The sequence below is a fragment of the Rhinatrema bivittatum genome, chromosome 13 (genome assembly GCF_901001135.1).
Source record: "Rhinatrema bivittatum chromosome 13, aRhiBiv1.1, whole genome shotgun sequence".
In the NCBI taxonomy this organism is placed as follows: Eukaryota; Metazoa; Chordata; class Amphibia; order Gymnophiona; family Rhinatrematidae; genus Rhinatrema; species Rhinatrema bivittatum.
Genome location: NC_042627.1, coordinates 82,510,201 through 82,530,570, shown reverse-complemented (window position 1 = coordinate 82,530,570; position 20,370 = coordinate 82,510,201). Strand labels below are relative to the sequence as shown.

The following is a 20,370-nucleotide window of genomic DNA, read 5'->3' as shown; positions in this document are numbered from 1 at the left end:
CGGCTCACCGGGGAATGCCCGATCCCCCGATAGGCCAATCTGCCCCTGGTGGGCAGATGGGGATAACCATTTAACTTGATCAAGGTTAGGCCACTGCAGGGTATTAACCCTCTGCTGGAGGTTGTGGAGCTATGTCTAGATTATTTGAATGGTATATAATAAGTCCTCCAGAGTGTCAGACATCCCAGCTGCCTATTCCACCCTGGCCTAGCCTCTATTTTGGGTTGGTACAAGCTCTCAGGGTATATCAATGTGTTACAGCAATATGTTAAGAAGCATACCTTAAAAAGCTGGATGAAGGTTGAGCCAAGGCTGGTAAAACCAGGCCTAGCTTGAGAGGCATCTTGGCATGGAGCTGTTAACAGTAGAACAGCTCAGGATTAGGAACAGTGGAGCAGAACTACACAGCATTAACAGGCCAGACAAGCAACATCAGAATATCTCTCCCAACTCTCACAGAAGATTTAGAAACCCAGATGGTTTACAATGGGCTCTTGTAGAACAAGACCTGTGACTCTGAGATACCCAATTTCCCCAACTTTGAAGCATCCTGAGTATCCACCCCTACTTCCACAGAGAAGTCAAACATCCAGAATTCAGAAGCTCAGGAATAATCGGATTACAGTAGGCTCTGGTAGAATAAGGCATGTGATAAAGAGAGACCCAAGTCCATAAGCAAAGCACGTCAAGCAACACTGTCTGAATTTTCAAGAAAGCTCATCATCCAGTAAAAAATGTTACTAGCTGAAATTGTTATGGGTATCATAAGGCTTTGAGTATAACTGCACAGAGCGACAGTTACTACCTTAAGCTTGCTAGGCAGACTGGATGGACCATTTGGTTCTTTTCTCCTGGAGTCTGGTTTATCATATATCCTATCACCAATCAGGGTGCTGAACCAATGAGGCTTTCTGAGGATGCATGTAACTCCCCCTGGCCTTTGACTGACTGTCTCTCGTGGTTCCTCTGCAACCTTCCAGTCTCTGCCTTCTAAGCTCTCCATCTGAAGCCCCAGCAATCTGGACACATTTACCTGGATACCTTTTATGCTCTGAACAGGGTTTTCAGGGTCTTTTAATTTGGTTCTTCAGCTGGATGTTTTGCTTGATATCCATTCTGTTCATTGGACACAAATCCTTCAGCATTAGCAGAGATTTTTGTCTCCTTGCATAATCTATTTGAACTTGGTGGAATTGCAAGCTACTTTTTAAATCTGCTAGGAAAGATTTTTATTTAACAAAAATCTAGGAATCAGTTAATCGCCCACTGGAACTTTTTATTTTCCTGGGTCATATTATGATGACCTATCCTCATCTCTTTCATATGCTGCAACTCCAACAATTTTGGGTCTAGAGATGTTTTTTCTTTTACTGGTGCTATTTTTCTATTGTTGGAGGATCTGGTTTGGATTGCTTAACAATGGAAGAAATTGTGAAAGGCAGCTGTTTTCTTTCCGTTACTGATAGACATCTCTATACAGTCTGAAAAATTTGAACAGGTAAAAACATATAATTTCTAGGGGCAATTTAAGCCACAATATCAGGATTCCTCAGGAGACTTCTGCCTAGCAACCATTTTGGATTAGGCTCTTGCATGCTCCTCAATGGAATCCTTTTTTGTTGTGAAGGGGTTGTTAGAGAAGCCTACTTGACTTCAGCATGACTCACAAATTGATTGTGATTGATTTGCTGATTTCTTTCGGAAAAGGTCAGTAGCCTCCCAAGTTTAGTCCACATCCTTCCACCTGTGATGTTCTGACATTCTCTCACTTTTACTGTTTAATAGTCAGATATTCCTACATTGGTTTGCCAGCTGAAGTCTACCATTTGTTCATTGGACCCCTGTCCTTTTTGGAGATGCATTCTTTGCAGGGTTTGGATTTTGACTTCTTGAAAAAAAAATCAATGCCTGGAAGAGGAGATAATGCCAGATACTTTAAAATGTGCCACTATTCGGGTCAAAAAATCTCAGTTTGGCCCCTTCTGATTTGTCAAGTTATTGCCCAATCTCTAGTTTGCTCACTCTTGGTAAACTGATTGAGAGTTAGGTATTACAGCAGCTTGAAAACTTCCTGGAGGAACATCATGTTCCAGTGTGGGTCTGGAAAAGGCCACAGGATGGAGACATTGTTGGCTTCCTTGTTGGATTCTCCACTGGCTTCCCATACCCTTGCAGACGCAATTTAAGGTCCTTGTGTTGATTCATAAGGTTATCCATTCTGAGGATACCCATTATCTTTGACAAAGACTGATGCAGGTGGCTTCATCCTTCAGAGAGGTCTGCATGCAGGAGATTTGCCACAGAGCTTTCTCAGTTGCGAGACCCTAGTTATGGAATTCTTTGCCCTGTCACCTCCATGAGGAAACTGAGCCATGGCAACTTTAATGACTCACTGCCAGGCCATTTCCATTAAAGACATTTGCAAAGTTGATATTTGGTCATCAATTCACACTTTCATGTCCCATTACTGTTTGGACAAGGAGTACTATGCAGCCTGTTCACCCAATAGTCCACTCTCCTCTTGCTGGGGTCCGAATTCTCTGTTTCAGTCATGTTCTGCAATGCAGCCCTCAGCTTGGGACTCCCTATACATCAATGCTAATTCATGCCTGCTTGTTGATTGAGAAAGCAAATTTGTTTACCTGTAAACAGTGTTTTCCACAGACAGCAGGATGAATCAGCCATACTTAATATTTTAATCCATCCACAGTGTGGAATACATTTTTTTTTTAAATAAAATAAATAAACAATACTCATCTACCTCACTAAAGCTTAAACTCTGGAGGAGCCTGAGAGGCTTGTGAGGCATTGCATATGTGGGAGAACTCCCTGTGCATGCTTGAATGCTTTTTCTGAGCTCTCAGCGCTGGGTCCATGATGTCACCCGATGCATTAAGGCTGATCCATCTTGCTGTCCTTAGAGAACCCTGTTTACAAGTAAGCAAACTTTCAATCTCAGACAGGTAAAGAACTCTGAAAGCATCCAGATATTTTGAGATTTCTCAAGGTTGTGAGACTCTTGTACCCTACATTTATCAAGCCTTTCCTTTCTTGAATTTGGTTCTAATATAAAGCTGATGGGACCTTCCTTCCATCATCTGAGCTGTTGTGTTTGTCACATTGTGGACCCTTGGTCACTGTGGAGATGACTCCACCCACAGGGAGGGGCCCCATGGGGATCCACAGTGATAGGCTGAACTCAAATAGCAGACACCGTATGGATGGAGGGCTTCATTGTACTGCTGTAGAGAGATGATGTAGGCAGGAAGGTAAGGCACTGAGATCCACGAGGTGCCAGGCTCGGATGTATAATCTCACCCAGATGTTCACGATAGGCGGGAGCCCGCAGTGCGGGTAACGCTGTGGCTGGTGGGTGGAGCTGGAGCACCAGATTGTAGCGGTACTCACAGGAATGTGGGCATCTTCCTCATGATGAAATGGTGGGACTGAAGGTCCGTGGTGCAGGATACATAGGCTGGTAGGCCCTCGAGGAGTGAGTACCTGATAGTCCGATATCCTGAAATGGAGAAGAGAGAGAAAGACTCCCGAGGAGCAGTTGTCTTAGTTAGCAGAGGCCCCGAAGGGTAGATGGAAGCGAGAGACCCCCGAGGAGCAGATGTCTAGAGCTTCTACAGGAGCGAGGCCCTAGGAGTGAAAGCGGCATCTAAGCGAGCAGCTTAGAGTGGTCAGAGTAGCTAAACCAAAGTCCTTGCTAACTCAAAGGTGGTAGCGAAGCGGAGGCTTGATATACCCGGAGGTATTGATGTCATGCAGTGGGGCCGCCCTCGAGGTTCCGCCATGACGTGTATTTGAGCGTAGGAGATGTGTGCGCTCGTGCCCTAGGAGGCCACGGGAGTGAGCATGGCGGACTGGAACACCCATGCTAGGTTGAAGACACCGTGACCCTTGGCACTCAGAACCAGAGGCAGCCATCTTGCCCAAGGAGAGAGAAAGAGGAAGAAAAGAGGTAAGGCAGAGCGGTCGCAGCTTCTGTGACTGACGGACGCAACATGAACTTTATTTACTTACTATAAATATTGTTTTTACTACCCATTTGCTCTGTAAAAAGAATAAATGAACCGAAGGTGTTTTCTGTTTCAGCAATGTATCTCCAGTTTTATCAGGAGAAAGGTCATCCTGTAAACTGGTCCTAAGGTTAATTCCAGTTTTCATGTCCACCATGAAACTATTTCTGTGGGAGAGCTCTAAACAAAGGAGCTTGTTAAGAGAGGTCCTTTATTTAGTTTAAGAAGGGATTGTACTGGCATCTAAGACTTCTGGACCCCACATGGCTTACACGCCTTTCTGATTCCACAAGCTAAATATTAGGTGTAGACAGAGGTAAGGAAAGATTTCCCTTTGTTCTCTGATATTAATAATCAGCTCTGATCTGACAATTTGCCCTTTAGTTGTAATTATCCAAATAACATTTCAGCAGGTTTCTCTTCTCTGGCAGGTTGTGTTCAGTGCTGACCAGATCCAGATGTTTAATTACAATCAGGCTGCAGCTGTTACAGGCTCACAAATTAGTTATCTGGACCCCCAGCAGCAGAAAGCTCTGAGCAATGTGCTGACCTCCTGGGATGATTGGCTGGTGGATTTCAGAGGTAGGGGCATCGAGTGCTAACAGAATATAAAGTATGTTATACCACAAAGTGAACAGAGTCTTTATTAATAATATCACAAGGTGCCCGACTCAGGCTGAGTTTTGCCCATAGATGTGGGCTGCTTCAGGGGCTGTATTCAAACAATAAAATCCAAAAGTTATTTTTTATATTAATTTAAGAATCATGAAAGACAATAATAAATGTATAAATAAACACACACACATATAAAGAGACATAAGTTAACTGTTGAAATGTAGCTAACAGAATAAATGTAACATAGTAAGTTATTTTACCTTTAGAGTTGTAAACAATCTATATGGCCAATGTGCAATGATAGCCAATGGTATTCTCTCAGTGGTCATGGAAAATCTAAATCCAGGGTCTAACACAAGATAGGTAACAAAAGTAAAAAGAGAGAAAACAAAAAGGGGCATTTTTAGATAAGACTTTGTAACAAAAACAATGTACGCTGTGTGTATGATATTTTTAAGCAAAACATTACTTTAATATTGAAGCCTTCACAAAATAAAAATGAATGTAAGAATAGTTTCTATCACTTAAAAATGTTTCATTTCTGGAATGGTTTAGATAATGGAAACTTACTTATAAATAGATCTGATAAAAAAAAAATTGTTGATGTGTGTGACTTAAATGGACTTCTGACGCAAAATTCTTCCAGTCACCCTTTCAAGCAGGAAAAATAAAAATCACACAGTGGGTAAATGATAATGGGGTATACATATATAAAACACACAAAGTAAAAAAAGTTTTTAAAAAAATGAACATATTTATCAAATATACACCCATGTGTTTCAGCATAAGTTTTAAAGGAGGGACCGATCCCTACTGTAAGTGTGCACACGTCAAAAAAAGGAAGGGGCATAAACACCGGTGCAGAAGCAATAAAAGCAAATTAAGTCTGATACATTGACAGCAGTAAAAATGGATATCTGGAAGGAGACATAATAATATTGGAGGTAAAATAAAATAAGTATATATTAAATACATTAGTGTGTGCACGGCAAAAACACGCTTGTATGTTATACAGAGCTCTAAAAGCTAACTAAGCAAGATAAAAATGGATATCTGGTCAGAACATAATCTTGATATAAGAGGTGAAATTAAAAAGAATCAAAAAACTACAAAATTGTGGTGTGGTGAAAGACATAAGCTGAAAGCTAGCACAGTCCTCCCGCAGCAGGAAAAAATGCATTGCCAAAAGGAGCGAATCGGGCATGCACAGGCCTAAATTCTATTAAATAAAAGGAGAGACAAATTTTAACTAAATTTAAAATATAAGAACCATAGCGTTCAAAGGTATACTTACTTAAAGTATAAGGCAGCAGCGCAATTACTATTGCTGCTGTGCACCGCATGTTACTAGGATTAAACTTCCTTTAAATACTGTTTTATGCAATAATGAATAAAACTGTTTAACTTATAAAATGATGTATTTTATGTAGAAAATTAAAAATCTAACGAGATTAACATGTTCTATAGAACCTTAATTTTAAAAATATATATCTGAAAAGTATTAAAAAATGAGACGCTAAACACAAATTGAATCTGACCCAGTGGAGAATGAGTGAAGCTGAGAAATAGTTATTCATTGCATGTCGTTTAATTCAGACCTACTATGTAGCAAATAATATATAACAATCAGGCTTCTTCAATAAAATGTTGCACTAGACAGAGGTCTGTGGTTAATTTTGCAACAAGTAATTTATATGTGAGCGATTGTTTTGGTGTTAAAGATACATAGTGAGAGAAAACCTGTCCGCTGTTGTGCACAACTGTGTAAAGGAGAATACTGCATACAACAGTTACATGAGAGTAGACTATAAATAAATGGAGAAATCCAGTTCTTGGTTGAGGCCATGTGGTACCATTGTATTAAACTCAAAAATATATTTTGTTCTAATCTGAGGAGTAGGTTGTCAAAATTGCCCCCTCTCCAGTTAGGAATCGGTTTCTGGATGACACAGAACTTAAAATCTTCCAACCTATGACCGGCTGTAACTGAATGTGCTACAAGCAGTTGGTTTTCTTTTTTGCACTTAACAGCACTTCTATGTTCAATGATTCTTGTGTTCAGGGCTCTTATAGTCTTTTCAATGTACATCTTATTACGTGGGCATACTGCAGGGTAAGTAACGTTGGTAAAGGAGTTCAGCTTGTATATCCTATTTGTGGCTGTGATGTAGATGCTGTCTGTCTTCATGTTTACCTTGCAGACCGAGCAATGCCCACATGGTCTATGTCCCTATTATTTAAAAAAGGCAGCCCGGAGGGTGAAAATAAATCCCTAAGGTTTCCATCACATTTGTGGGCAATTAAAAAGTCTTTTTCTTTAAAAGTTGGTAGGGATTGGACAATGTACCAATGTTTTCTCTAAATTTTAGTGATATCTTTTAGACATATAGGTATTCGTGATTGGGCATTCATAATATATCGGGCTTGGTAGTGTGTCCGTCAGTGCTCGCGCATGTTCCCCAGCCCGCTGATAGATGGCGCTATAATATATCAGGCTTGGTAGTGTGTCCGGCAGTGCTAGTGCATGTTCCACAGCCCGCCGATAGATGGCGCTATAATATATCGGGCTTGGCAGTGTATCCGTCAGTGCTCTCGCATGTTCCGCAGCCCGCCGATAGATGGCGCTATAGTATATCGGGCTCGGTAGTGTGTCCGTCAGTGCTCTCGCATGTTCCGCAGCCCGCCGATAGATGGCGCTATAGTATATCGGGCTTGGTAGTGTGTCCGGCAGTGCTAGTGCATGTTCCACAGCCCGCCGATAGATGGCGCTATAATATATCGGGCTTGGCAGTGTATCCGTCAGTGCTTGTGCATGTTCCCCAGCCTGCTGATAGATGGCGCTATAATATATCGGGCTTGGTAGTGTATCCGTCAGTGCTTGTGCATGTTCCCCAGCCTGCTGATAGATGGCGCTATAATATATCGGGCTTGGTAGTGTGTCCGGCAGTGCTAGTGCATGTTCCACAGCCCGCCGATAGATGGCGCTATAATATATCGGGCTTGGTAGTGTATCCGTTAGTGCTTGTGCATGTTCCCCAGCCTGCTGATAGATGGTGCTATAGTATATCGGGCTCGGTAGTGTGTCCGTCAGTGCTCGCGCATGTTCCGCAGCCCGCTGATAGATGGCGCTATAGTATATCGGGCTTGGTAGTGTGTCCGTCAGTGCTCTCACATGTTCCGCAGCCCGTCGATAGATGGCGCTATAATATATCGGGCTCGGTAGTGTGTCCGACAGTGCTCTCGCATGTTCCGCAGCCCGCCGATAGATGGCGCTATAGTATATCGGGCTCGGTAGTGTGTCCGTCAGTGCTCTCGCATGTTCCGCAGCCCGCCGATAGATGGCGCTATAGTATATCGGGCTCGGTAGTGTGTCTGTCAGTGCTCGCGCATGTTCCGCAGCCCGCCGATAGATGGCGCTATAGTATATCGGGCTTGGTAGTGTGTCCGGCAGTGCTAGTGCATGTTCCACAGCCCGCCGATAGATGGCGCTATAGTATATCGGGCTCGGTAGTGTGTCCGTCAGTGCTTGCGCATGTTCCGCAGCCCGCCGATAGATGGCGCTATAGTATATCGGGCTTGGTAGTGTGTCCGGCAGTGCTAGTGCATGTTCCACAGCCCGCCGATAGATGGCGCTATAGTATATCGGGCTTGGTAGTGCGCCTGTCAGTGCTCTCGCATGTTCCGCAGCCCGCCGATTTCTTACTTTCTGGGTGGCCGATCTCCATTAATGAAGCCACAAGAGCAACAGTCACATCCTATGCAGAAAAGACTGAAGTATTAATGCACGAAATATGTAAAGTAGAATTCCAGCTTTCCATTCATCCAGTCACAGAACGCTACAGAACTGAGAAAGGGTTTTCATCAGATGTGACGTTTTGGAAAGGGGCAGGTCAAACTATTCATTCCCAACCCATAATGGTGCTCCTTTGGGAAGTTCCATGTTGCAGGCTCAAACCAAGGGTCAGTGAGAAGGAATTTAATTTGTACTACAAATAACCATGTTTGAAGCCTTCTTCCCAGATTATTATGTGCTTATTTGGATCTACTGTCGTTATAAGTCTTACATGAAATAGACACGGCGTCGGTATTAATGTAAATGTTTCTCTTTAGTTATCATGGATGACCCTTGGTGGCCAGGGGTGCATAAGGCAGCTGCCGCCCCTTGGTGTGTATTAGCATAGGGGATACAACTCCTAGCTGTTGGGACCCCCTGGGTGGTGTGTGTGTGTGTGTGGGGGGGGGGGGACGGACAATGGCAGGTTGCCATAAACTGGTGGGGTGGTGTGGGCCTGGGTATCCAGTAGCCCAGGTCAAAGGTGGGGGTGGGTTAGTCCAGTGAGCTAAAAAGGAGCAGAGCAGGGGGGAGGGTGCAGAAATTATTAGCAAAGGTGGCAGGAAAGGTTAGGAGCCCCCCCCCTTTCAAAATCAATTACAGGTATTTGATAGTGGAGGGTCCATGGGACTGGGGTAAGCACTGTCAGAGCTGAAGGACAGCGGCAGCTCACCAGGCAAAGGGGAGACAAAATGGGGGCTGTCCCAGCCCCAAACACCTTGCATGGTGTGGCTTGATGGTGCACAAAATAAGTGAATAATGATGGAAAAGGAAATGGTCAGCAAAAAGAAAGTCTCCGGCGGTGAATGCTGCTTTAGTGTCAGGCTGCTGGTTAGGTTAGACTTTATTTATTCATTTATAGTTGATTTAAAAGCTGCGGCCTATATTTCCCACTGTATGTTAGTTACAGCAAACGTTACAAGTTGTGTGGTGTCTGACGTTGGTTAGGGTGTCTCTGTGTTTATGGGAGGGAGCGAGGGTGTGGCGTGCCGATGGCAGAAGCATGTTCATTGCATAAGGCTAGGGAGGGCCTGCTGCTGGTATCGGCCTCTGCTCACAGCGCACACGATGCAAACCCATGATAAGGCAAAGACGGGTTCTGCAACCTTTCAAAGAATAAGAGCCATTTTTAAATTTTGTCTTTAACCGGAATGTTTTCAGAGCAATATTACATACATAAAGGGGGGTGTACAAGCAGAACAGACTGTTTTATGCACATAAATGGCTCTTTAGAAATTGTTCTGTTTTTGCTGCAAATAGTGTGCACAGAACTCAATTTTATTTGCACTTTTGTGCCTGTAGAAAGAGGTGGTCTGGGAGCTGAAGTTGCACAAATACTTTCCATTTTAAGAAATAAATCCACACTCATAGGTTACGCCAGGCCAGGAGCAGGGAAGTTCGTCTGCAGACTTTCCCAGCAAAACTATTGCCTTTCTTTTGGCTTGAAAACTTGTGGAAAGTAGAGGGTAAAAGGTACCCTGCAGCCTTCCTGTCATTTCTGCAGAAGAACCAGCGTTTTACCCCCAGCAATGCACACGTTGCAAATTGCTCTCTAATGGGAAAAATTTAAAATGCCGGCATGCGTAAAAAACGGGCCTGGCCACATGCATATCTCCCGCTACGCGCGGAAGTGCCAGGCTCGGTAAAAGGGCCATTACCCCCTGTCCTGGAGAAGTGTGCGCTGGCAGCCGGCCAGCGCGTGGTACTTACCACTGCTCAAAGGAGCAGGTAAATTCAAAAATTAAAAAAAAATAGGTTAGTTAGGGTAGGTTTAGAGGGGAAAAGGAAGGCAGAGTAGGAAGTGGGCTAGGGAAGTTCCCTCCTTAATTGGAGCAGACTGGGAAGGAACTGGGCAAAGGCCTGATCACCTTGCTGCTCATGCTTTACAAAATCCCCCTGCGCGTGTGAAGGGGCACCCATGCATGCCAATACAATATCGGGCGCGCATGTGGCTCGGGAGCCCGATGCTGCAGACAGTTCTTGCACAGGTGTTTATGTAAAGATACACGCGTGCCTTAACATGTTCTTCTGAAGCACACGCTTTTTTTTAAACCATATCTTTATTCAAGTTTTCTTGTGACGACCATACATCAATGAAGAGTCATGTTACAATTTACATAGGTCCAAGTATCCCCCTCAACAATCCCCTTACCCCTACAAGCAGAGATTAACAATGTAACGTAGCAACACCCCCATTCACCACAGCTGCTCTTGCACTGGTGTTCGCTCTGGACAATCTAGGTCTATATGATTGCATTCAATAAGGGATACCTCTTGGTTGCATGAGATGCTTTATTGACTGGGGTTTGGAGCTAAATGGAAGATGACCCAGGGGCCACCCGCTGAACCCCCCAATGCCTGGGAAACTGGCAAACAGTCCCCAAACAGATGCCACTCCCATCTTGCAGGACCCCCTGGCCTCTAGAGATCAGGATTTGTATTCCATTAAAAGCAAATCAAGCATTTCTATACACCACAGAGATATCGTGGGGGGATCTCCCGTCACCCATCTGCTCAATGTACAACGTCGGGCAAACACATAGAGCTTTGACGAGCAGGGCCCTAGCGTGTTTGGTATACGAGACATCCTCCAGCAGTATTCCCAATATACAGGTATTTGCGTGTACAGGGAAAACAATTTGTAACTGATTTCCATAGAATGCCTTAAGCTCTGGCCAGAACAGCTGGATCACCGGACAATCCCATAGGCCATGACTGAGGGTCGCCCTAGGTTCTGGACATCAACAACAGTCAGCTTGGGGTATTTTGCGCATCTGATGGGCCCGATATGAATAATACGCATATGCTGCTCCCATAGGGAAATAGAAGGTAGAGAGCCAGACTGCCCTGAAGATCGTCCCCTCCCCAGGGTAGCTGGAGCACTGTAGGGTGTGAGCGAGTGGAGAAAGCTGTATAAGTTAGCCAGTGTCTGCTTCCCTTTTTGGTAAACTATTAGCAGCCTCTGAAAGGATCCCAATGTAAATGGTCTCCTTGCAGGCTGAATATGTTTGGTGATAAAACTCTGAAGCTGAAGCACATATTTTACAGAGAAACATGCAACTCAGAGCCTACACTGCAAACGTAGATGTGGGCGCTGGCCACAGAGATAATAGGTAAACGTGGCCACGCCTGCTCTGTACGTTGTGCAGTACTGATTACCAACAGTGCCAGGGATATGCGCTCCTTACCCTGCGCAGGGCTCTGTTCCTTCAGGTGAATTTTCTAAGGAGTTACGAGTGTAAACGTAACTCTTAATTCATAACAATTTTCAAATGCCATTTAATCAAGTAAAGTGCACTTACGTGAGTAAATCCTATGGGCAACTCAATGGTATATATTGTAGCAATTTTCAAAAGCCCACTTACAGCCAATAAAGTGCATTAACACGTGACATGCCTTTGAAAATCAGGCCCTAAGTGAGAACATGAGAATAATCCCATTGCATTGTATTTTTCAACAGGAAGATCAGCCGGCGTCCTGTGGGAACCCAGCCTCGCTTTTCTCCTCGGCATTCTGCTCGTACAGTGCTGACTGGGAGGCAGGAAAGGAATTTGCCATTAAACAAAACAAACAAAAACCAGAAACAAAATACATCTGCCCATCCGTGGAACGATACTTGGAAGAAAAGTTGGTGGAAAGTTGAACATTTTGATGGCCCATGTCCGAAGTTTTACTGTGGCAAATCTCCAAGGAACCGCTGCCACCTTCAGCCCATGCCCTACAGGAAACCCATCAGCCCTGGCTCGTGGAGACCACATGCAGCCAAGTGCTGTCAATCAGGCAGAAAAAGAGCAGGCAGCCGATCCATCTGCCCGCTGGCTGAGCCTGGAAAGTGAGAAGGCTCCCGCACCTCCAGGGCTTACGGCTTCCTTGTGCCCACTGGCTGGGTGCACAGCTCTGTCCAGCTTGTTTTCCCTGTGTCTGTAGTTATGAATCCCTTTAGCTTTTCATTTATTGCTATATTAAAGCAGCAGCGTGCTCGCTTTCATTAAGGAATGGAGACTGCATTGTGTGGTAAGAGGTGGGGAGTACAAGGAGCACAGATAGGAGGGGGGAGTAGGCACTGATGCCATTAGGAGACCACGGTGGGTAAAAGGGAGAACAGGAAGTGAAGAGGCAGTGAGCAGGTGAAGAGGTAAAAGGGATCATGGAGATGGACTGCAGCTGGGGAAAGGCAGTGATGGATTTAGGAGGAGTAGGAAGTGCAGAGGCAGTGATAGGGGGAGAAGTCTGTGTCAGGGAAGGGGAATGGGGAGGAGGTGATGACGCTGAGAGGACAGAAGTAGAGGAGGCAATAACAGAGGTTGGTATTAGGGTAAGGAGAGAGTGAGTAGGGAATGAGGAGGAGAGCGGTGCTGCGTCACCCATGGCCTCTCACTTCCTTCCCATGAGTATTGACGTTGCATGTTGGGGCCTCCAGTGTATCTATCGCAGCCTGTAGCCTCTTTAACTCCTTTCCTCTGTGGTCAGAAATGGATGGTACACCGAGCCCTGGCCATATCCCCCAAGAAGAAACGAATCCCGGTTAAGTAGTATAGGCAGTACGGCAACAGTTCCAAACTTCCTCTCTGACTTAGGCACTATTAATCTTGTTTTTAAGGTTTTTGTGAGCTTTGCCATGTGAAAAATGTCTCACTTACTACTAATACTGCTGCCTCTTATTTTATGCATGGTAGTCGACATACTCAGCACCGAATAAACACCCGGCAATCCTGCTCAATAGTGAAGAGCCGTGTACAGGCTAAGAGAGGCTTTGGGAAATTCATTTATTAAGCAAACGGTTAACACCAACAAGGCTATAATAAGGAGAATCAATCATTTAAAAGCAGCCTCAAAAAGATGGGATTTTAGATTGGACTTGAAAGGCACACCGGCTCAGGCAGTCTGAAATCGCAGAGCAGTGCTTAGCTCATTTACCAGTTCCTATCCCCCACTGGTGAAATCCTGAGTTCTTTCACTCTGGCCAATCAACCACTCAGTAGTGCGTTTGGAATTATAATGGAACTGGATTAATTTCACTTAGAATTTGTGTTTTATCCTGTGTGCTTATCTTATTTTTTCAGTAAATAAATGCTGTGGAATTGCTAAACTTATTTTTAGTATTAGTGGAACAGAGTGGCATCAGCTGAAAATAAAAAGTAAGAAAGCTGAGTACCTGCTGTTTAATTTTCTGTAGCACTGGAAGTTTTACAGGACTTGGGAAGAAGGAAAGCAAACAAAGCCCACATTGGCCCACTCAGTCTGCCTGTTTGAGATTAGAAAATAAGATGCAGGATGCGGCTTCCTGAAATGGGGTTGCTGGCTTAGGATGGACAGAGGCTCTCCCCACTGCCCCCTGTATCTCAGGACTATGGAAGAAGTAAACAAGAGATGCAAACTCTGTGCTGAGTGAATTAGTTCTTCCCCTACACCATGTTTGGGGAAATGACATGCGTCTCTCAAAACATGGTTTCCGACGTGTAGGCTAAAACTAACAGTCCGGGGAGCATTTTTTCTACACTATTGCAACTAGTATTTTTGCTACCGTTCTTTTAGCATTAGTAATAAAACACTGCTTATTTTGGCATCTTCAATTGTTTGTGTGACATGACGTGTTTTGTGTAGCAGATTCTGTCAGCAAAGGGAGCCTGCAGGACTCTGGCTTCATTTGTGCTTCATGGCAGTGGAGACAGACAGAGAGAGAGTGTTTCAAGACAGTGCAGAGAGAGAAGGAGTCACAGAGACAGAGAGAGAGGGAGCAGGAGTCACAGACAGTGAGAGAGAGAGTGTATCAGGACAGTGCAGAGAGAGAGAGAGAGCAGGAGTCACAGAGACAGAGAGAGAGAGCAGGAGTCACAGACAGTGAGAGAGAGAGTGTGTGTATCAGGACAGTGCAGAGAGAGAGAGAATGTATCAGGACAGTGCAGAGAGAGAGAGAATGTATCAGGACAGTGCAGAGAGAGAGAGAGTAGGAGACAGTGAGAGAGAGAGGGAGCAGGAGTCACAGCGACAGTGAGAGAGAGAGAGGGAGCAGGAGTCACAGCGACAGTGAGAGAGAGTGTATCAGGACAGTGCAGAGAGAGAGAGCAGGAGACAGAGAGAGAGAAAGTGTTTCAGGGCAGTGGATATGTGTTTTACCACACTCATACAGCGAACTTGCAACACTGGCAAATTCCAAAGTGTAGATCCCGTTCTGTGCTGCTTATGCCCAGAGAGAGCAAGTTTGCTTAATGTAAACGGTGTTTTCCATAGATAGCAGGATGAATTAGTCATTACATATGTGTGATATCATCCAGTCGTACCCAACAGACTCATCTCTCCAAGCTAGTAGAGTTGTTAGGATTTTGCCTGCTACGCAGCCTCATCCTACCCAGCTGCATCCTGCGATGGCATCTCCCCACCAGCGGGGGCCTCTGGTGTGCTCTGCTTCCAGTCCCCGGAGCTAGCTCCTCAATGACCACGTAACTCAGCCTGTATTGCAACTTCCACTCCACCAGGATCCCTCAGTGAGCTTAGCCCCCAGCCTTGCCAAGCTCTTCACTGCCTGCATCACACCAAAGCTCCAGGCCTGTGTAACCCAGCCTTACCAGTGTAGCCTTGCCTTCTCATGGAGTCACTTTTGGTTGTCTGGTTTGGCCACTGTTTCCCTGCCTTATGCCTCGTGGTCTCTGGGCCTTCTTGATTCTAATGCCTTGCCTTGTGGCCTCTTGCCTTCTTGCTTCTAGCCTTGTGGCCTATCTAGGCCTCGCCATTCTCCTAGGGGCCTTCAGGCCTGTTGCCTTCGGGCTTATATGTTCTGTTACCTTTGTCAAAGTCCTGCGTTGTTGGTCTTGTCACACCCTGTCCGGTCCACTCTCTTCCTGTTCTAGTATCCTGTCCACCCTCCTGCCCTATTCTTGCCTACTACCCTGCCTTGCTTGTATTTTTCCTTGGCTGTGCTCACTACCTTTCCTTGTCTCTGTCCATTGCAGCCTCAGTCCTTGGTCTGTGTCCTCGTGAACCTCCTCGGTCTGTTTCACAGCTAAAACCTAGGTATGTAATCTACTCTCCAGGGAGGAGGGCACTTATTGCATGGCTATTGCATCCGGCTATGGAAAACACCATTTACAGTACACAAACTTGCTTTCGCTCTTGATAAGCAGGCGGAATTAGCCATTACATGTGGGGAATCTCCAGCTGAGGGTTGCAGCAGAATGTTACAGAAAGAGCAACCCAGACTAATTGCGAGATTAGATTATGCAACTCTGCCTGTCCAAAATTGTCCAGACAGTAGTGAGACATAAGGGTGTGCAGTGATGACCCTGAGGCAGTTTTGAGGATGTCTTCCAGAGGAACTTCTTGCAAGTTGGCAATGGAGGAAGCCATTCCTTTCATTGGATGAGCCTTGACCAAACTGGTATGATCAAGTCCAGCTGAAGTGTAACCGTGCTGAATGCATTCAGCCATCCAACTGGACAAAGTGCATTTAGAGTCTGCTGTCCTTGGTCTATTCGGGGCATACTAGACAAAAAGTTGAGAAGCTTATTGATGTGACTGAGTTCTTCTGTTATAATAGGCTAGAGCTCTTTTATAATCTAAGTTGTGAAGATTCTTCTCATCATCATGAGCACGTGGCCACGGGAAGAAAGTTGGCAACACAATTGGCTGATTGATGTGAATGATCGAGATTACCACTGGAACGAACTTTAGATGAGTATGAAGAGGCACTTTATTGTGAAAGAAAGGAAAACTGGTTCTTATCTGCTAATTTTTGTTCCTGAAATATCACAGATCAGTCCAGACAATTTGGTTTTGCAACCCTACCAGTAGATGGAGGCAAAGAAAAACTTTTCAGACACTGCTACAAAACAGAGAGTGCCACCTGGAGCCCTTCAGTATTGACCTGTACCCAAGCCAAGATGACCACCACCACCAATAACCTAACTCCCCTTACAAGGCAAGCAGTAGAACCCCAAGGGTTGGAGCCCTTAATGCCAACAAAGAACTTGAAAATGCAAAACAGAACTCTTCTGCACTATGTAGAACCAGCACTACTAGTACAGGTCTTTCTCAGTCATCAGGGATGGGCCTCTAGACTAATCTGTGCTATTTCAGGAACAAAAATTAGCCGGTAAGAACCAATTTTCCTTTCCTGCACATACTCCAGATCAATCAGACAAGTGGGATGTACTCAAGCCCACTACATTGGGCGGGATCCCGAAAGACTAGCTTGCAATACATCTTCACCAAAAGTTGCCTTGTCGGAGGCCCGGACAACCAAACGGTAATGTCTGGTAAACATATGAAGCAAGGACCATATCGCCGCACAACAAGTCTCTCGTGGAGATATCAACTGACCCTCCGCCCAGGAAGCGCTTGTGCCTGCAATCCTCCTGGATCCATCTGACCTTTACAGATGTAAGCCGAACAAATAGTCTCCTTCAGCCAACGCGCCACTGAGGCCTTAGAGGCCTTTGTGCACCATTCTTTGCCCAACTAAACAAGCCAAAAAAGATAATTCAATGGCCAAAAACTGTTAGTGACCTTAAGATAACGCAACAGTTGTCTAAACATCCAGTAAGTGCAGCTCCCTCGCATTTGGCGTCTCAGCCATCAGATGTCAAAAAGCAGGAAGCTCCAAAATGGCTCTCAGCTATACAGCACAATAGCATTGACTGTTCAATTCTGGTTGTATTGCATTTAGTATATGGTGCACAGTTGTTTTATTTCATGCCAATAAAAGCTATAAATCAAAAAAAAAAAAAAAAAGCAGGAAGCTCCGTCGCCTGATTAATACGAAAGGTGGAAACAACAATCAGGGCCGGCGCAACGCACTGATCAAGCTGTGCACTTGCACAGGGCGGCGGCTCCGAGGTGGACGCAGCCTGGGGTCACCAATGGCCCAATTGAGCAAAGGCTGCGGGGCCATCCCGAGAACTCTACCCCGCGGGCAGCCAAAGTAAAAAAAATAAATAAATAAAATAAAGCCACAGGATACATAAGAGGCTTGCTAAACCCCTGCCTGATCCAATGTAGGGGGGAAAAAAGCACATTCTCTGCGTGAGCAGGAGCAGCAGCAGTAGCTGAGCGATGTCATCTACTGCTGCTGAAGGGTCAGCAAGATTACACAGCTCCTACCACGAGACTGGTTCTGCAACAGTAGGAGATTACATCATTCAAATGCTGCTGCTCGTGTGAGGTAGGAGAGAGGAGCCAGACACTAAAACTGTGCTAGGGAGTCCCTGCACTTGGAGTGGGAGGAGGAAGAGCCTGGGAGTGACCGGGAGAGAAAGAGCATAAGGAGGGGGGAGGAAGAAAGTGATGAAAGCATAGAAAGGGGAGGAAAGAGCATGGGAGGGGAAGGGGGAAAAAGCTGAGGTAATGAGGAAATAAGGAGAGAAAGGGGAATCATCAGACAGAAAGGGGTGAGGAGAAGAATCTCTAGAGGGACAGAAATGGGGGAAGAACTGAGGTGGTGTGAGAAGGGGAGGGAGGGAGAGAATGGGGGGGAAAGAAGAAAGATAATGAGGGAGAGGGAAGGAAGAGCTGAGTGGTGAGGTAAGAAGATGAGAAGTAAAAGAAAGAGCTGAGGTAATGAGGCCACAGTCCACAGTCCACCTGGTGGATCCTATCTGTCCGCCGCTGGTCTAAGAGGATTTGCGCTACTGGCGAACCACATCCCACCAGCAGCTCAAGTGGAGTGGATGCCACTTGTAATCCCAACCCAAAAGAGGCCAAAGTGAAAAGATGGGCCCAGAGCTCCCAGGGAAGCAACTGGAAGAAAAGAAAAGATGAAGCCTGTGTGTGGGAGAGAGGGAGTATGTGCATCTGAGAGAGGAAGTTGGCAGGGGGAAAGAACCCACTTGTCAAGTGCTGGCCTGGCACAGCAGGACAAGATGGAAGGAAGGTTTCTTCAGCTCACTATGAATGAACCTGAAAATCTAACAAGTGTGGCTACACAAGACTTTGGCAACACTTGCCCTGTAGTCTGCTTTAAAATAGGCACAAGCTTCCATGTGGCAGAGCACAAACCTCAATACAAAATTAACAAATATCTTGTACCTATATGGTGAATATGCTTCCCATTTACTGAACTGGTTAATATTCTCACAACCGTGAAAAACAAGTACCCACAGAACAGCACAATTATGTGAATATAAGGACCTTCAAAACAGCGGCTTATAATTTATTTAACTCTTGTCTATTCTGACATTCATGAAACATATCATATCACTTTACATGGAACAGGGGTATTATAACATTAACATTAAGGAAGGAGATAAGTTACAATAAACAGGGGTTATGGAACTTGGGAACTGAAAGTGCAGATGACCGAGATTTAGCAAAATAAGCTTAAAAAGTAAATACTGTTTGAGCCATGGATCACATACATATAAGCTATGAATACTGGATTCATTTTTTGCTTCTACTCTTTATAACAGGTAGCTGCTAATCACTTTCATCATTGGCACAAAGTATTTCTTATTTTTTAACTTTTTGCACTTAAAAATGAGCTTAAATAAAATACACAAACCTCGTCATCCTGGCTGGGGAAAAATTACAAACACTTGATCATGTGATCTTGATTTGACAGAGGCCAAAGCACGTCCCCCCCCCCAAAAAATAAATATTTTTTTTATGTATAGGAAAAAACAAAGGAAGTAACAGCAGCTAAGAGTCATCTAGGATGTTCCGTTTCATTCTGCGCTGACCTCCAGCTTTCCCCTCACTTCTTTGCATCTAAGGATCCTCTGGACTTATCTGGATCTTTTTGACCCTGCAGGTGCCTCCTTGTTTGGGCCTCCATTTCAGTCAGAACCAGGGCTAGGATCTGGCACCATGAACCTTCATTCACAAGTACCTGGGGATTTCTCCCCTATTTTATATCCTCTCCACAGGGACCACACACCTGGGCTCTTTCCAGAACCAATTATGGGCCACCAAAAGCCCTTAAGGACCATAACTCCCCCAGGGCTGTGAGTGCTGCCCAGCCGAAGCAGCTGATCTGACTCGGAGACTGAGCTGGGGCCCTTCTGCATGGCACTGGGCAGCACTTGGAGTCACTGCGTTGGCCTGGCTTCCCTGAATCGTCTTCTCTTCGTATCTCCGCCGCATGCAGTGAGCAGCTGTTGCATGCACCCACCACCCTTTCTAGGAAGAGAGATTTTCCGATGTTGCTCCCGAGTCTTCCACCGTGGGGGGGGGGGGGGAAGGACCCAAGCTACCTCCACCCCCAGCACTTTAAGATCCTGCCAGCCGTGGGCTTGCATCTTCTGCATTACTTATACCTTTGAGGTATCTACAGGTCTCTATCAGGGGAGATAAGAGATTCACCTAAATGGATTACGATATGGACGCGCCCAAGATAAAGCAGTAAAAGCAGCCGGAAGCGGCGTAAAGGGCTCTGACAGCCGCCCCTCCTCAGGCCTGTACGGCGCAGGCTCGGCGTCACGTGGCGGCCAAGTCCTCCAGCGTCCCAGCATTCCGTGCGGCGTCAGCTGCTCGCTGCGCCTGCGCGCCCTATAATATCTGAGTCAGAGTCCGGCGGTGTGAGCAGCCAAGATGGCGGACGTTGATTCCTGGGGTAAGTTGGGGAACCGGCTCGAGGCAATTATTCCTTTCCTTGCTGCCCTCCCGAGTCAGGAGCCCTCTCCGTCCGTCAGGACTCTGCCTCTCTCCACACCCTCTCCCGGGCAAGGACTTTTCTACCCGCCCTGTCCCGAAGCGATTACCTCTCCTCTCCCCTTCTCCTGGGCCAAGGGCGCCTCTTCTCCTGTCTTCCCTCTCGCAGAGTAATTAGTTCTCTCCTTTATCCCATCCCCCTCGCGATTAATGACTTTTTTCCTTCATCCTTCTTACCCCCAGCCCCTCCCAAAGCAATTGCTCTCTTCCGACTTCTCTCATCCTTCCTTCTCTCTACCCCACCCCTCACCATAAAGT

General features: G+C 45.6%; 2 protein-coding genes across 2 annotated transcripts in view; both read left to right on the top strand.

The window, feature by feature from the left end:
- The window catches only part of LOC115074757 (stereocilin-like), a 102,928-nt gene extending 88,883 nt beyond the window's left edge, over positions 1 to 14,045 (top strand). The window contains exons 23-24 of the mRNA XM_029574518.1: positions 4,457 to 4,607; positions 11,933 to 14,045. Coding sequence (XP_029430378.1) covers positions 4,457 to 4,607; positions 11,933 to 12,003 — 222 coding nt within the window. The 3' untranslated portion in view covers positions 12,004 to 14,045. The remainder of the gene's footprint in view (positions 1 to 4,456; positions 4,608 to 11,932) is intronic.
- A 5,820-nt stretch (positions 14,046 to 19,865) lies between these two features.
- Positions 19,866 to 20,370, top strand: part of EIF3J (eukaryotic translation initiation factor 3 subunit J) — a 54,603-nt gene continuing 54,098 nt past the window's right edge. Inside the window, exon 1 of the mRNA XM_029574776.1 lies at positions 19,866 to 20,014. Coding sequence (XP_029430636.1) covers positions 19,993 to 20,014 — 22 coding nt within the window. The 5' untranslated portion in view covers positions 19,866 to 19,992. The remainder of the gene's footprint in view (positions 20,015 to 20,370) is intronic.